Raw genomic sequence first — 18,758 nt, 5'->3', positions numbered from 1 at the left:
GGTTATGCATCACGTAGGACTGGGAAGAGTGAGCCCTTAGATGCCCCTGAGCCTCTTTACCTGCCTTCTTGCATAGCAACCCTAAAACGGTGACTCTACAACTAGTTGACAGTCCATACTATAACTAAAGTGCAGGGTCATCAGGATCAAAACAATAAAAAAGAACTGTACTAGGTCAAGTACTAAGTCAGGATACAAGTGGTTAATAATCCATTACCCCCAAAAAAACAGGGAACCAGAATACTAAATACATGCAGAAATGTAAAGTAGTAAACAGATATCAGGGAAACATGTACAGACAATAGTCTAAGAACCAAAACAAGATAAATGGCAAATATTATAATATGAACAAGACAGGATAACTAGAAAATATATAACAGCAAGACAACAACAGGAATGCAGGGGATGAACAGGTTAAACTGAAGTCAGACACTATAAAGGTCAATGAACATGTACATGGGACACAATAGATCAGTAATCATGTACAGAGGACGCCATAGATCAGTGATCACATACAGAGGTCACTGTAGATCAGTGATCATGTACAGAGGACACTATGGATCAGTGATCATGTACAGAGGACACTATAGATCAGGTATCATGTACAGAGGACACTATGGATAAGTAATCATGTACAGAGGACACTATGGATTGGTGATCATGTACAGAGGACACTACAGATCAGTGACCATGTAAAGAAGACACCTCGGTTTAGTTATTATGTACAGAGGACACTGTATCAGTGATCATGTACAGAGAACACTATGGATCAGTGATCATGTACAGAGAACACTATGGATCAGTAGCTATAAGAAAAAGAGAAAGACCCGGACAAGGCGCCTAGTGCATTACTGCCGTATTTCAGAGGTGCTAGAAATGATGGACAGAGCAGAGTGCCTGTAGGTAATGGGTGCTCACCTGGAGCAAGTCAAAGACTTGTGTATCAACCCTCAACTGGGGTTTACAATGTGTGTAAACAGCTGCTAAGCCAAGGGTGCAGGAGAGGGCAAGCCAATCCTGGAAGAGACGAATGGTTGAGGGCGCAGAAAAAACTCTTTGGTTCAATGTTTACAGAAAGGAAGCGAGGAGTCAGACCAGGTAGTTCTTGTAAACCATAACTGGATGAGTTTCAGGCAAAGGTGTACAGGATAACGCGTTTCGCAGGTCACCGCCTCCTTCTTCAGATCAGTGTTAACAACATTACAGAGGTGCATGGTATAAATGCAGTGAAAAAAGGCGCCAAAACAAACAGTCAGGGGTCAGTAGGTCACATGACCAAACATCATATTCAGAAAATCTAAAAAAAACAATAGCATACATGTCAAAGGAGGCAGTAAATAATGATATATTACAATAATTCCTCAAGATGTGTAGAAATTATTAATAGTGATGAGCGGCAGGGGCCATATTCGGATATAGCGATATTTCGTGAATATATAGACGAATAGTCGTCCTATGTTCGCAAAATTTCGAATGTTCGTTCTCTTTTTTTTCCATGCGAAAATTCTGAATGAAATTCGCATAGTGCACATGCGCAATTATATCTTTCACCTAAAAGAAGGGATCAGTGTCCAGTCTGAAAGTGCCGATATTCCCATAAATATTCCCATAAATATTCCCATAAATTCACATAAAAAAAACCATATTCGTCACTACCAATATATATCACTACATGCTAAATATGTATAAATATGAATATAAAGTGCCGATATTCGCTGTAAAAATTTGCATCTCGAATAGTAACGCTCAACACTAATTATTAATACAATTTATTTAGGAACAGTAGAAAAGATGGCCCGTATAGTAGCATATCCCGGTAATAGATGTGCTATTTGTACAGCAGTGGCCCGTACTGTAGTACCTCTGGGTTGGGAGAGGAACCACGGAAAGGGCTGTAAATGGGACGCGTTGCTAGGGCTGCAGATAGCACGCCCATGCATCGCCCCGTGTCACAGTAGAGTAAGGTCACATGTAATAACAGAAAGACAGCCATGCGACCAATCAGTGAAGCTGGGGAAGTGTCGCATCGGTAGTCAGTGATGCGCACGGACTTCTAGCTGTCAGTGTATGTCACTAATAGCGCAGCGCCGTGTCAACGATGTGCGGCCAGGATTGCAGATGTACTCGGTGGAAAGATGTGCTCGGTGGAAAGTGAGGGGTGAATGAATGGGAGCAGAGATCGGAGGATGTACGGGATAGAGAGATGAAACTAACGGAAGGGGAAGAAGAGAGAGATGAACAGAGCTAAGGGAAGGGGACAGAGGAGAATAATAAAGGGGGAAGGTATAGAGAAGAGAGAGATGAGCAAAGCTGAGGGAGAGGGACAGAGAAAAATAAATAAATGAAATAAAATAAAAGGAGGGGAAGGTATAGAGAAGAGAGAGATGGGCAAAGCTGGGGGGAAGGGGACGGGGGAGAGAAGAAAGTATAGGGAAAAGAAAAAGAATGAAGGCAACAGCAAAGAGAGAGGAGAGGAGGAAAAATGGGGGCAGAACTGAGAGTAGGAATGGGGGGAAAAGGTGCAAAAAATTGTGAATGGATGAGGAGAAATGCAAGACTGAGAAGATACAAAAGTGTGCGTGTACGGATGGAAATAAAGAGGAAGAATGAAAAGAAATGAAAATATAAATGTAACTGTCTTGAACATAATGAGTGCGAATGACTCATGGAATTGACAAAGGAAACAACCTCAGGTGTATAATGTAGACAATACAACCCTCGAGGTTACTGGAGGAATGTATAAGATATACTGCAAATCCCTGTAAGGGCATATATGTGAAAAATAACTACAGAGGAGCACAAAAATATATCCATACAGTGACATCAAATATATATTGGTGTGGAAAATAAGTATCTGACATAATAAGAAAACCTGAAAACACAGTAAGACAGACATGCCGTAAATTCATTCACCAATCACTTTCCACCGAGTACATCTCTCCTGCGATCCCGGCCGCACAGAGCTGACATGGCGCTGCGCTATTCGTGACATACACTGACAGCGAGAGGTCCCTGCTCATCACAGACTTTCGATGTGACACTCCCCTATCTTCACTGATTGGCCGCATGGCCGTCTTTCCGTTATTACGTGTGACCTCACTCTACTGTGACACGGGGCGATGCATGGGCATGTTATCTGCAGCCCTAGCAACGCGTCCCGTTTACAGCCCTTTCTGTGGTTCCTCCTCCGACCCTGAGGTGTATGGCCACCGCTGTTCACATAGCACTTCTGTGACCCGGATATGCTACTATACAGGCCACCTTTTCTACTGTTCCTAACTAAATTGTATTCACAATTTCTACACATCTTGAGGAATTATTGTAATATATAATTATTTACTGCTTCCTTTGACATGTATGCTATTGTTTTTTGTTTTTTTTTGGATATGATGTTTGGTCATGTGACCTGCTGACCCCTCCCTGTTTGTTTTGGCGCTTTTTTCACTGCATTTATACCATGCACCTTTGTAATGTTGTTACCACTGATCTGAAGAAGGAGGCAGTGACCTCCGAAAGCGTTATCCTGTACACCTTTGCCTGAAGCTCAATAAATTCATCCAATTATAGTTTACAAGAATTACCTGGTCTGACCATTGATCAGGGATATTGTACAGAGGACACTATAGATCAAGGAAATGCAAATAACAGATTAAAAAAAAAAACAGACACAAAAACACACAAAGACCCACAGATCTGAACACGGACCAAGATCAGGGTAGACAGAACTAATTTACAGTAGAAATAAGAAACCAAACTGACTGTTATGATAGGGAAATAGCTAAGCTCAAAAAACAGACCTAACCAATAGAAAGAATCATAATAACTACAAAACATAACTACAAAAATGGAGGGACACAAAATACAAACTTTAAATAGACTCCAAGTTGGGGGCAGACAACTATGTGGGACAGGCCCTAACCTTGGAGGAATATGCAAAATTCACACACAGCTAAACTGGTAAAGATGCAAGATTCACGGAAACGGGTGTGAATATTGTGGATCACCAACTCCTCCTCAGTAGTCTCCGCTCCATCGGTCTCAAGGACTCTTCTCTCGCCTGGTTTTCCTCCTATCTTTCTGGCCGCTCCTTTAGCGTCTCGTTTTCTGGCTCTACTTCTTCTCCGCTTCCCCTTGCTGTCGGGGTTCCCCAGGGATAGGTCCTGGGTCCTCTACCCTTTTCACTCTACACATCCCCCATTGGAAAAACAATCAGTAGATTTGGTTTCCAGTACCACCTCTATGCTGATGACACCCAACTCTATACCTCTTCCTCCAACATCACCCCTGCACTCCTACAGAATACCAGTGACTGTCTCTCTGCTGTCTCAGACATCATGTCCTCTTTATATCTGAAACTAAATCTTTCGAAAACAGAACTTCTTCTTTTTTCTCCATCAACTGATACTGTACCTAACCCTGTCATTTCCATCTTGGTTTGTGGTACTACCCTAACTCACTGGCAGCAGGCTCACTGTCTTGGAGTTATACTTGACTCTGATCTGTCTTTCACTCCCCATATTCAGTCCCTTTAACGTTCTTGTCACCTGCATCTCAAAAACATTTCCAGAATCCGCCCGTTTCTCACTACCGAATCTGCTAAAACTCTCATTATTGCTTTGATTCACTCCCGCCTCGACTACTGTAACTCTTTACTAATAGGCCTTCCTTTCTCCAAACTCTCTCCTCTCCAGTCCATCCTTAATGCCGCAGCCAGACTCATCTTCCTCTCCAGCCGCTACTCCAATGCCTCCTCCCTGGGCCAGTCACTACACTGGTTACCAATTCAGTCCAGAATACAGTACAAAATCATCAGTCTCACACACAAAGCCCTCCACAATGCTGCACCTCCCTACATCTCCTCTCTCATCTCCGTCTACCATCCTACACGTTCTCTCCGATCTGCTAATGATCTCACACTAACATCTTCTATAATCCGAACTTCTCACTCCCGTCTCCAAGACTTCACTCGTGCTGCACCGATTCTCTGGAATGCTATACCTCAATCCCTCAGACTCAACAACAACATCCATAGTTTCAAACGTGGCCTGAAAACACATCTCTTCAGACAGGCCTATAACATTCTTTAATTGGCCGCAACATATCCTCAACATATCCCCACACCTCTTGTTTGAATAGTTATTGTGTAATATTATTTCTGATACTTGTCTTTGTTTGTACCCCATAATTGTAAGCGCTGCGGAATCTGTAGGCGCTATATAAATAAATTATTATACTAACCAAGACACAGGTTCACAAAACGGATACAAAGCAAGACAATAACACCGACCATAATACAGACAGAATCCTTGTAAAAGCCAGACAAGACTAAACTAATAAGCCATGGCTATACAAAGTACATGTAAACAGACAAGAATGCAAGGTGAATTAAAATTAGCAGCCAATTCAAAAAGTCTGGAGACCTAGAAATACAACCCACTAGCTGCTGATTGGTCAAACACTGTTGCTCTTAAAACAAGAGTTTGAAAGCAGGAGTTTGAGATCGCTGTGAGTGTTACTTTACTTACACTGTGAGGACTTTAAACTAACAAGGTCTACTGAGAATTTAAATGTAATATTTATTGTCTGTTTGTGGCTGTTAATTTGTGAAATGGCCATAACTAGATGGCCTCCATGTTGGAAAATGCAGTCTGGTGTACATCTTGCGCGATGTATGCAATCCTTAAACAGCAGTTTGATGATGCATATTGTTGTGTGAGATGTGTGCGAGTTGTCCATTTGGAAGCCCAGATCCTGGATCTAGAGGAGCAACTGGCAACACTGAGACACACTGACAACTTTGGGAGGAGTCTCCTGCTCACTGAGCAAGTACTCTCTGGGGTAGTGGGACGGGGGTGCAGGCAGCTAGCAGGCTTACAGTTAGAAAACAGGGTGGAGGGAAAAGTGTCAGGGAGGCTAGACCTGAACTGGCACACCCCAACAAGTTTGCCCAATTGGCAGATGAGGGGGATGCCATTTCAGAGCAAGCAGTACTGTAGCAAGATACTGCCTGTGACCGCCAGGGCGGTGTCTGCTCCAGTAAGGAGGGAGGGAGGAGAGCAGGGCAGGCCAGACAGGTACTGGTAGTGGGGGACTCTATTATTAGGCGAACAGACAGGGCGATCTGTCACAAAGACCGGGATCACCGAACAGTGTGTTGTCTGGCGCTCGAGTTCAGCACATCGCGGATCCGGTTGACAGGTTACCAGGTGGGACTGGAGAGGACCCAGCGGTCATGGTACATATGGGCACCAATGACAAAGTAAGAAGTAGGTGGAGTGTATTTAAAAATGATTTCAAGGACTTAGGTTGCAATCTTAAGGCAAGGACCTCCAAGGTAATATTTTCTGAAAAATTACCTGTACCACGGACCACACCAGAGAGGCAGCGGGAGATCAGGGAGGTAAACAAGTGGCTCAGAATCTGGTGTAAGAAGGAGGGGTTTGGGTTCATGGAGAACTGGGCTGACTTCTTTGTTGGATACCGGCTCTACTGTAGGGACAGGCGGCACCTCAATGGGGACGGTGCAGCTGTGCTTGGGGAGAAGATGGGTAGAAGGGTGGAGGAGTGTTTAAATTAGGGACTGGGGGGGGGGAACCTACAACATAGAGGGGAAAGATAGTGTAGATAGAGAGGGGGGACTTCTTAATGTACCTGGGGGTGGAGCAGAGGGAGGGGTTACAATAGTTAATAGGGATAGGCTTCATAGGGAGAAAAAAAACATACACTATTGAATTGCATGTTGACTAATGCCAGAAGTCTGTCCAATAAAACTGAATAACTGGAGTTTATAATGTCTGAGGAGAATTATGACATAGGGGGTATAACAGAGACTTGGATGATAGCTGGGACTGGGCGGTCAACATACAGGGTCATAGTCTATTCAGGAAGGATCGGACAAAACAGAAAGGGGGAGGAGTTTGTCTTTATGTAAAGTCCAGTCTGAAGGCTGCACTGCGGGAGGATATATGGGAGGGAAACGATAATGTGGAGTCATTATGGGTAGAAATATATGGAGATAAAAATAAAAAACTTCTGATATGGGTTTGCTATAAGCCACCAAACATAATGGAAGAGGCAGAAGATCAATTACTGAGGCAAATAAACAAGGAAGCAAATCAGAATGATGTGATAATGGGGGACTTTAACTATTCTGATATAAACTGGGAGGCTGAGGCTTGTGATTCTCATAACGGAAACAGGTTTCTGACTATAGCTAAAGACAATAGCAAATGTGGTGCCAATATTTAAAAAGGGGACAAAAGGTGACCCCTGGGAATTATAGGCCTGTTAGTTTAATGTCCGTTTTATGTAAATTGTTTGAAGGTTTTCTAAGAGATGCTATTTTGCAGTATCTTGATAAAAAATAAATGTATGACCCCATATCAGCATGGCTTTATGAGGGATCGGTCCTGTCAAACTAAACTGATCAGCTTTTATGAGGAGGTGAGCTCCAGACTGGACCAGGGGCAATCGCTGGATGTCGTATATCTGGATTTTTCCAAAGCATTTGCTATGGTGCCACATAACAGGTTGGTACATAAAATAAGAAGGATTGGGCTGGGGGAGAATGGGTGTAAGTGGGTATGTAACTGGCTCAGTGATAGGAAACAGAGGGTGGTTATATATATATATATATGGTACTTATTTTGATTGGGTGACTGTTACTAGTGGGGTACCACAGGGGTCAGTCTTGGGTCCTATTCTATTTAATATATTCATTAATGACTTTTAGAGGGGTTGAATAGTAAAGTAGCAATCTTGCAGATGATACTAAACTTTGTAAAGTGTTAAACACTATAGAGGACAGTGCACTGTTACAAATGGGTCTGGATAGGTTGGAGGTTTGGGTTGGGAAGTGGCAGATGAGGTTCAACACTGATAAATGTAAGGTAGCGCACATGGGGAGAAAAAATCCGGAATGGGATTATGTATTAAATGGGAGAACACTTAGGACGACTGACATGGAAAAGGACTTAGGGGTCTTAGTTAACAGTAAATTTAGCTGTAGTGACAAGTGTTGGGCAGCTGCTGCCAAGGCAAATAAAATCATGGGGTGCATCAATAGGAGCATAGATGCCCACGACAAGGAAATAATTCTACCACTGGACAAATCACTAGTCAGACCACACATAGAATACTGTGCACAGTACTGGTAACCAGGGTACAAGAAAGTTATATTGGAGCTGGAGAGGGTTCAAAGACGGGAAACCAGAGTAAGACGGGGAATGGGAGGGCTACAGTACCCAGAAAGATTATCAGAATTGGGGTTATTTAGTTTAGAGAAAAGAAGGCTTAGGGGTGACCTAATAACTATGTATAAATATATCAGTGGACAGTACAGAGATCTCTCCCATGATCTATTTATACCCAGGACTGTATCTATAACAAGGGGGCATCCTCTACGTCTTGAGGAAAGAAGGTTTCTACACCAGCACAGATGGGGGTTCTTTACTGTAAGAGCATTGAGACCGTGAAATTCTCTGCCTGAGGAGGTGGTCATGGTGGTATTTTGTCATGGTGGTCAAGGGGTCTGGATGTATTTTTGGAGAGTAATAACATCGCTGGTAATGGATACTAGATTTATAGGGACAGAACGTTGATCCAGGGATTTATTCTGACTGCCATATTTGGAGTCGGGATGGAATTTGTTACGCCGAGCACTCCGGGTCCCCACTCCTCCCCGGAGCGCTCACAGCGTTCTCCCATTCGCAGCGCCCCGGTCAGACCTGCCGACCGGGTGCGCTGCGATAATGTTCCCAGCCGGGATGCGATTCGCGATGCGGGACGCGCCCGCTCACGATGCGCATCCCGACTCGCTTACCAGACCCGTTCCCCGTCTGTGCTGTCCCGGCGCAACTGCCAGCATTTCCGGACAGCCACTAAGGCATGCTGGGAGTTTAGCAACAGCTGGAGGCACCCTGTTTGGGAATCACTGGCATAAAATACTGCTATATCCACCCCTATGCAATCCCTAATTTAGTCCTCAAATGTGCATGGCACTCTCTCTCACTTAGGAGCCCTGTAGTATTTCAAGGAAACAGTTTAGGGCCATATATGGGGTAATTCTGTACTTGGGAGCAATTGCATTACAACTTTTGGGGGGCTCTTTCTCTTTTTAACCCATATCAAAAGGAAAAGTTGGGATCTACACCAGCATGTTAGTGTAAAAAAAAAAATTTACACTAACATGCTGGTGTTGCCCCATACTTTTCATTTTCACTAGAGGTAAAAGAAAAAAAAGAACCCCAAAATTTGTAACGCAATTTCTCCTGAGTACGGAAAAACCTCATATGTGCTCTGTGGATGCACAACAAGGCTCAGGAGTGAGAGCGCACCATGTACATTTGAGGCCTAAATTGGTGATTTGCACAGGAGTGGCTGATTTTACAGTGGTTCTGACATAAACGCAGAAAAATAAATACCCACGTGTGACCCCATTTTGGAACCTACACCTTAACACCCCACAGGTGTTTGACGAATTTTCGTTAAAGTTGGATGGGAAAATGAAAAAAAAATGTTTTAACCCCTTAAGGACTCAGGGTTTTTCCGTTTTTGCACTTTCGTTTTTTCCTTCTTACCTTTTAAAAATCATAACCCTTTCAATTTTCCACCTAAAAATCCATATTATGGCTTATTTTTTGCGTCGCCAATTCTACTTTGCAGTGACATTAGTCATTTTACCCAAAAATGCACGGCGAAACGGAAAATAAAATCATTGTGCGACAAAATCGAAGAAAAAACGCCATTTTGTAAATTTTGGGGGATTCCGTTTCCACGCAGTGCATATTTCGGTAAAAATTACACCTTATCATTATTCTGTAGGTCCATACGGTTAAAATGATACCCTACTTATATAGGTTTGATTTTGTCGCACTTCTAGAAAAAATCATAATTACATGCAGGAAAATTTATACGTTAAAAAAAAATGTCATCTTTTGACCCCTATAACTTTTTTATTTTTCCACGTACAGGGCGGTATGAGGACTCATTTTTTGCACCGTGATCTGAAGTTTTTATCAGTATGATATTTGTTTTGATCAAACTTTTTGATCACTTTTTATTCATTTTCTAATGGCATAAAAAGTGACAAAAATACGCTTTTTTGGACTTTGGAATTTTTTTGCGCGTACGCCATTGACCGTGCGGTTTAATTAATTATATATTCTTATAGTTCGGACATTTACGCACGTGGCGATACCACATATGTTTATTTTTATTTTTTTTACACTGTTTTATTTTTTTTATGGGAAAAGGGGGGTGATTCAAACTTTTATTAGGGAAGGGGTTAAATGACCTTTATTAACACTTTTTTTTTACATTTTTTTTGCAGTGTTATAGGTCCCATAGGGACCTATAACACTGCACACACTGATCTTTTACACAGATCACAGGCGTGTATTAACACGCCTGTGATCAGTGTTATCGGCGCTTGACTGCTCCTGCCTGGATCTCAGGCACGGAGCAGTAATTCGCCGATCGGACACCGAGGAGGCAGGTAAGGGCCCTCCCGGTGTCCTCTCAGCTGTTCTGGACGCCGCGATTTCACCGTGGCGGTCCCGAACAGCCCGACTGAGCAGCCGGGTCACTTTCACTTTCACTTTAGAAGCGGCGGTCAGCTTTGACCGCCGCTTCTAAAGGGTTAATACCGCACATCGCCGCGATCGGCGATGTGTGGTATTAGCCGCGGGTCCTGGCCGTTGATGAGCGCTGGGACCGACGCGATATGATGCGGGATCGCGGCGCGATCCCGCTTCATATCGCGGGAGCCGGCGCAGGACGTAAATATACGTCCTGCGTTGTTAAGGGGTTAAACTAAAATGCTGGTGTTACCCTAAAATTTTCAAGGGAAAATAGGAAATAAAGCCCCCAAAATTTGTAACCCCATTTCTTCTGGGTAAGAACATACCCCATATGTGGATGTAAAGTGCTCTGCGGGCGAACTACAATGCTCAGAAGAGAAGGAGCGCCATTGGGCTTTTGGAGAGAAAATTTGTCTGGAATTGAAGGCCACGTGTATTTACAAAGCCCCCATGGTGCCAGAACAATGCCCCCCCCCCCACATGTGACCCCATTTTGGAAACTACACCCCTCACGTAGTGTAATAAGGGATACAGTGAGCATTTACGCCCCACTGGTGTCTGACAGATTTTTGGAACAGTGGTCCGTGAAAATGAAAATTAGACTTTTCATTTGCACAGCCCACTGTTCCAAAGATCTGTCAAATGCCAGTGGGGTGTAAATGCTCACTGCACCCCTTATTAAATTCTGTGAGGGGTGTAGTTTCCAAAATGGGGTCACATGTGGGAAGGTCCACTGTTCTTGCACCATGGGGGAGTTTTGTAAACGCACATGGCCCCCGACTTCCATTCCAAACAAATTCTCTCTCCAAAAGCTCTATTCTCTTCTGAAAATTGTAGTGCACCCGCAGAGCACTTGACGTCCACACATGGGGTATTTCCATACTCAGAAGAAATGGGGTTACAAACTTTAGGGGGCATTTTCTCCTATTATCCCTTGTAAAAATGTAAAATGTGAGGAAAAAAACAGCATTTTAGTGAAAAAATAAAATTTCATTTACACATCTGACTTTAACAAAAAGTCGTCAAACACCTGTGGGGTATTAAGGCTCCCTTTACCCCTTGTTATGTTGTTGGAGGAGTGTAGTTTCCAAAATAGTATGCAATGTGGTTTTTTTTGGCACCATAGGGGCTTCCCAAATACGACATGCCGCCCAAAAACTATTTCAGCAAAATTTGCTTTTCAAAAGCCAAATGTGACTCCCTTTCTTCTGAGCATTGTAGTTCGCCCACAGAGCATTTTGCATCCTAACATGGGGTATTTTCAGACTCCCAAGATCACTTTACATCCATATATGAGGTATTTCCTTACTCGAGAGAAAGTGGGTTATAAATTTTGAGATGGTTTTTCTCCTTTTACCCCTTGTAAAAAATTCTAAAACTTGGTCTACAAGAACATGCGAATGTAAAAAATGAAGATTTTGAATTTTCTTCTTCACTTTGCTGCTATTCCTGTGAAACACCTAAAGGGTTAACAAACTTTCTGAATGTCATTTTAAATACTTTGAGGGGTGCAGTTTCTATAATGGGGTCATTTACGGGGTATTTCAAATATGAAGGCCCTTCAAATGGTTCCTGAAAAATTCTGATTTTGAAAATTTTGTGAAAAATTTGAAAATTCCTGCTGAGCCCTCTAATGTCCAAAAGTAAAAACTTGTCAACTTTATGATGCAAACATAAAGTGGACATATTGTATATGCGAATCAATATATAATTTATTTGGTATGTCTATTTTACTTACAAGCAGAGAGTTTCAAAGTTAGAAAAATTCAAAATTTTCTAATTTTTCATTAAATAGGAATTTTTCACCAAGAAAGGATGCAAGTATCAACAAAAATTTACCACTAACATAAAGTAGAATATATCATGAAAAAACATTCTCAGAATCAGAATGATTAGGAAAAGCATCCCAGAGTTATTAATGCTTAAATTGACAGTGGTCAGATGTGCAAAAAATGTTCTGGTCCTTAAAGGGGTACTCCGCCCCTAGACATCTTATCCCCTATCCAAAGGATAGGGGATTAGATGTCAGATCGCTATGGTCCCGCTGCTGGGGACCCCCGGGATCGCCGCTGCGGCACCCTGCTGTCATTCACTCTGTGCATAATGACGGGCGATACAGGGGACGGAGCAGCGTGACGTCATGGCTCCGCCCCTCGTGACATCACGGCCCGCACCCTATGTCTATGGCAGGGGCGTGATGACCGCCACGCCCCCTCCCATAGACTTGTATTGAAGGGGGCGGGCCGTGACATCATGAGGGGCGGAGCCGTAACGATGCTCCGGCTCCTGTACTGCCCGTCATTACGTGCAGAGCGAACTCGCTCTGTGCAGTAATGACAGCGAGGTGCCGCAGCAGAAATCCCGTGGGTCCCCAGCAGCGGGACCGCGGCGGTCTGACATCTTATCCCATATCCTTTGGATAGGGGATAAGATGTCTAGGGGCGGAGTACCCCTTTAAGGTCAAAATGGGCTGGGTCCTTACGGGGTTAAAAGGCTTAAAATAGAATTTACTAGTCATCCATTTACCTCTGACCATGTTGACTGACGTTAATGAAAAATGTTCAAAGAACTCACAGGAACTGTTTTATTGCTGATTTAGTTTATGAACTCTGCCGGAATAGAACAATTGTATTACCAAGGTCGTCAGCTGGCAGAAAAGTCTAATGAAAACTTTCAACAAGCTATAAAAAGGCAAGGTAAGATTTCCTTTACGAACCTGATATCTTGACAATCACACTCACGCCATGTATTTTAGCTAATATTTGTTTATCCACTGTCAAAAATCTTCTTTTTTTTGTTTGTGTGCTTGATTTGTTCTTCATTTTATACAATTTCACCAGTATGTTTTAAGTGTTATAAAGGCTTTACAGTGTAGAATGCAAAAATTTTCACCTTAAATCTGTCGAAACACATGAGATAGCCTGAAATAAATGTGTCCCTAAAACTCTGATATATCAAATGGCTTGTTTCACCATGTTAAAGGGGTACTTCTGGTGGAAAACAATTTGTTTTATATCAACTTGTGCCAAAAAGTTAAACAAATCTGTTAATTACTTCTATTAAAAATCGTAATCATTCCAGTACTTATCAGCTGCTGTATGTTCCAGTGGAAGTTGAGTTGTTATTTTCTGTCTGACCACAGTGCTCTCTGCTGACACCTCTGTTCATGTCAGGAACTGTCCAGAGTAGATGCAAATCCCCATAGCAAAATTCTCCCTCTCTGGGCAGTTCCTGACATGGACAGAGATGTCAGCAGAGAGAACTGCAGTCAGACTGAAAAGAACAACTCGTCTTCTTGTGGAGCATACAGCAGTTGATAAGTACTGGAAGGATTAAAATCTTTTTAATAGAAGTAATTTACAAATCTGTTTAACTTTCTGGCACTAGTTGGTTTAAACAATTTTTTTTCCCACCGGAATACCCCTGTAACTCTTTAGAAAATGGAAGTTGATCAGCTGATCTTTGCAGGCTTCTGCAGGGGAAATGTAGTGTTACATGGCAGTCATTTAAGTGAATGGCCACTTCGTTAAATATGGAATGGTGGAATCTACTAAAGGGGGGAGCTATTATAGTTAGGTTGCCCAACCAGTGTGCTTCCAGCTGTTGCTAAACTACAACTCTCAGCATGCTGGGTGTAGTAGTTTTAAACAGATGGGGGTACACTGGTTGGGAAACACTGAATTATAGGCCCACAGAGTAGGGTCAGATTGCTGGTATGATATTGCTTACAGTAGCCTGAGACACAGTATATTTTCTTCTCTTTTGCGCATTTTTGAATAATACAATAATAAATACTTTACAGCTTCTTTAGACATATACAGTGTTCCAGAAGGAAAGTCAACAACAAACAATGCACCTACATATGTTAACACCCAACACATGAACAAGAAGATGCTAGGAGCTCTTCAGCGAAGTGTGGATGGAATATTTTGTGGATCTGTGGACAGCTGCAAGGATATAAGTCCTAGAAAAGACTTGTTTGATATGAGTAAGTAACGTCTATCTATCTATCTGTTAACCATCTGTGATACATAAAGAACCATTTTCTCCTTTCAGATGTCTGTGTTGTCATGAGAGTCTGGATCATTTTATTTTTTATTTCAATTTTTTTCACCTGGATATAGGTATTGAGTCCTGAGCGCTTGACATAACTATTGCTATTTCTAAAAAGATCTGGTTGAGCCAACTCTTGTTTGTTTTTTATTTAGTTTTTCACATTGCCAGTCAAGAATGGTGCAAGAATTTCACATGTAAACCCAATGTTGTGGATTGTTTACATGAGCTAGTTCTTGTTTATCAAAAAAAACTAAATGTTGTTATACAGTGTCATACCATACAAAGCATACAAAACAGTGCACAGAAATGTAAATCCCCTGACTAAAGCAAACAAATGTAGTCTGGAGAAAAGTATAGAACATACCAGCTTTTAACTTTAAAAACAATCATGATGCACATGCAAATAAAAAAGTGAGGTATTTTATCCACTTAAGGATGCAGGGCCTCATTCAGCAGGCATCCCGTTACAATTCCTGGGGGGGGGGCCTGAGACAATTCAATTCAGATAGGCGATTTGCGGGCTGATTGGGTCTCTGATGACCTGATAGCCTGGAAAATAGGGAGGATCGGAGGTGTTAGAGACAGCTTCGACCATCCTGAAAGATAGGAGCGAGGTGGCAGGGGTGCATAACTATAAGTGCCAGCATGCCCTTCAGCTGTCACTGCATGCTGAGAGTTGTAGTTTTTGCAACAGCTGAAGGCACACTGGTTGCGAAACACAGAGTTTGTTACCTAACTCAGTGTTTCACAACCAGTGTGCCTCCAGCTGATGCAAAATACAACTCCCAACATGCCCTTTGGCTGTCCGTACATGCAACAGCTTGTACTTTCGCAACAGCTGGAGGCACGCTGGTTGCAAAACTTTGAGTTAAGTTACAAACTCTGTGTTTTGCAACCAGTGTGCCTCCAGCTGTTGCATAACTAAACCCCCAGCAAGCACGGACAGCCAAAGGGCATGCTGGGAGTTGTAGTTTTGCAACAGCTGGACGTTTGCCCCCCCCAAGTGAAAGTACAGAGTACTTTTACACGGGTGGGGTTTACAGTGAGTTTCTCGCTGCAAGTTTGAGATGCAGCAAATTTTCCGCTGCAGCTCAAACTCCCAGAGGGAAACGCACTATGAACCCGCCTGTGTGAATGTACCCTAAAAACACTACACTACACTAGCACATAAGAAAAAGTAAAACACTACATATACACATACCCCTAAACACTTACCCTCCCCCCCAATAAGATCGTTACAGCAGTTCTGACATGAACGCAAAAAAGGGGTATAGTGAGCCTTAACACCCCACAGGTGTTTGAAGAATTTTCGTTAAAGTTGGAGGTGAAAATTAATTTTCTTTTTTTTACTAAAATGCTGGTGTTATCCCAAATTTTTCATTTTCACAAAGGGTAATAGGAGAAAAGCCCCCCATAATTTGTAACCCCATTTCTTTTGAGTATGGAAATACCCCATATGTGGATATAAAGTGCTCTGCGGGTGAACTACAATGCTCAGAAGAGAAGGAGCGCCATCGGGCTCTTGGAGAGAGAATGTGTCTGGAATTGAAGGCCATGTGCGTTTACAAAGCCCCCATGGTGCCAGAACAGTGCACCCCCCACGTGAGCCCATTTTGGCAACCACACCCCTCACATAATGTAGCAAGGGGTGCAGTGAGCATTTACACCCCACAGGTGTCTGACAGATTTTTTGAACAGTGGACCATGAAAATTAAAAATTACATTTTTAATTTGCACAGCCCACTGATCCAAAGATCTGTCAAACGCCAGTGGGGTGTAAATGCTCACTGCATCCCTTATTACATTCTCTGAGGGGTGTAGTTTCCACATGTGGGGGGTCCACTGTTCTGGCACCACGGGGGGGGGGGGGGGCTTTGTAAACGCACATGGCCCCCGACTTCCATTCCAACCAAATTCTCTCTTCAAAAGCTCAATGGCGCTCCTTCTCTCCTGCGCATTGTAGTTTGCCCGCATAGCACTTTACATCCTAATTTTTTTCATTTTTCATAAAATTTTTGTATTTTTTACCAAGAAATTATACAAGTATGGATGAAATTTTACCATTAACATAAAGTAGAATATGTCAGGAAAAAACAATCTTGGAATCAGAATGAAAAGCAAAAGCATCCCAGAGTTATTAATGCTTAAAGTGACAGTGGTCAGATGTGCAAAAAATGCTCGGGTCCTTAAGGTGAAATTGAGTCCTTAAGGGGTTAAATGCATGCACATCATCTTTTTAATATGCTGTTGTAATATACTTTAGACTTTTGAAGACTCTACTTTTCACTGGACTTGCAGTTGTCATATGTTTTTCTAAATCAAGTTACAGAAAAAATTATGGAATCAAGAAAAAAAGTCCCAGTTGACATGTCAAAGAGACACATAAAAAATCTTTTGCTCTCCATGACTGATTCTCATTAGCGTACTGTCACCTTTTTTTTTTTTTTTTTTTTTTTTTTTTTTTTTTGTATAGGTGTAAGTAGTGATTTTCATTTGGGTTTTTTCTATTTTTGCATATTTGTCATTTGAATGTTTCAGATCATCAAACCACTTCTTTTATTATACTAAGATAACCAGAGTAAGTGCAAATGCTTAATGATTTCATTTATTTTAGGAAAAATGCAGTTCAGCTTTTTCTTGCCCTGTGTTTACTTTCTTTGAGTCCGAAGGCAGCACAGTATGGATATTCAGATCCCATTTCTCCCAACTAGGACCACCCACCTAGAGCATTTAAATAATTAGACAATTAATAATCATTAACAATGCCTATGCATAAAAAGGGAGTCCAGTAGCAGAACCAATTGTGTAATAAAAAGACTAAACTTCATGCAGTATGGATATACCAATGAAATTAAAGGGGGAGAAAGACTTCCTTAACTGCAGACAATACCGCTGTGCTGAAGGCTGGGTTGCTGGCCTGAGTGTCAAGCCTGTAATGTCTGACGAAGGCAGACGATGACGTCCAGGATGCTGCGTTGCAGATGTCCAATAGATTCATATACTGTCTTTCCGCCCAGGAAGTAGATGTTGCTTTTTGTGGAATGCGCTCTAAAAGGATGAGGAGGTTCTTTACCATCTTGTACATAGGCTTCTGAGATGGCCATCTTTATACACCGCTTTAAGGTGTTCTTTAATGCCTTCATACCTATTCTAGAGCCATAGAATAGAACAAATAGATTCTCATCTTTACAGAATTCCTGAGTTCTGGAGAGATGACAGGTAGGAGCCCTCTTAACGTCAAGAGAATGAAAACACTGCTCTTCTTCACAAACCGGATCTTGATGGAAGACTGGAAGCAAATATTCTGGATTGACATTACTGGTGGAAGGCACTTTTGGAACTAATTATGGAACCATTCTAATTCTCACTTCATCTGGAAGAATTCTTAAATAGCTTCTCACGAGAAGATAGTGCTTGCAATTCTCCCAATCTCTTTGCACAGGTAATTGCCACTAAACATAAAACTTTATACGAAAGCCAATTTAGATCCACTTGCGATAATTGTTCAAAAGGAGGAAATTTAAGTCTGTTCAGAACCAGAGAAAGATCCCAGATGGGAACAGGTGAATTAATTGTGGGTCTTAATTTCTTTAAAGCTTTGAAGAATCTTGTTATACCTTGAGGGTATTTGCCTTGAGGACTTTCTGGTAACCTTCTTGCAGAAATTGGAGTATAGAAGCCACGGATAACTGTACTTTCTGCTCCAACATCCAGAAAGTGAATTTTCTTCATAACCTGCTGAAGACCGTATTACTAGATGCTTTCCTAAAAGAGAGAAGAGTAGATATGACTTCCTCAGACAACCCTCTGTTCTTTAGTCTTTCCCGCTCAGGTACCTGGCTGTCAAGTGCAACTCGTTGATCTCGGGGTGTTATAACCCCTCTTGGAGAAACAGATCTGGATGTGTGGGGAGTTTGCAAAATTCTCCCCTCGAAAGCTGAAACCAAGCCCTGCTTGCATAGACACTGAAGGCTGCGGGTGCTCCCCTGCTTGTTGATATAAAATGCAGAGGTTGCGTTGTCTGTCAGGATCAGTACATGCTTCTTCAGCAGAAAAGGCTCGAAGTGACAAAAGGCTAGTTGTATTGTTTTTAACTCCCGAAAGTTGGAAGATCTGCTCGCA

The 18,758-nt window shown here is 42.2% G+C and overlaps 1 protein-coding gene across 2 annotated transcripts in view; it reads left to right on the top strand.

The window, feature by feature from the left end:
* SHC3 (SHC adaptor protein 3) overlaps window positions 1-18,758 on the top strand; it is a 193,848-nt gene that overhangs the window by 144,700 nt on the left and 30,390 nt on the right. For both annotated transcript variants that reach the window (XM_056525398.1, XM_056525389.1), the window contains 2 exons: window positions 13,180-13,276; window positions 14,383-14,568. In XM_056525398.1, the coding sequence (XP_056381373.1) occupies window positions 13,180-13,276; window positions 14,383-14,568 (283 nt within the window). The remainder of the gene's footprint in view (window positions 1-13,179; window positions 13,277-14,382; window positions 14,569-18,758) is intronic.

This window comes from Hyla sarda, chromosome 1 (genome assembly GCF_029499605.1).
Source record: "Hyla sarda isolate aHylSar1 chromosome 1, aHylSar1.hap1, whole genome shotgun sequence".
Taxonomy (NCBI): domain Eukaryota; kingdom Metazoa; phylum Chordata; class Amphibia; order Anura; family Hylidae; genus Hyla; species Hyla sarda.
This window is presented reverse-complemented; position numbering and strand designations above follow the sequence as displayed.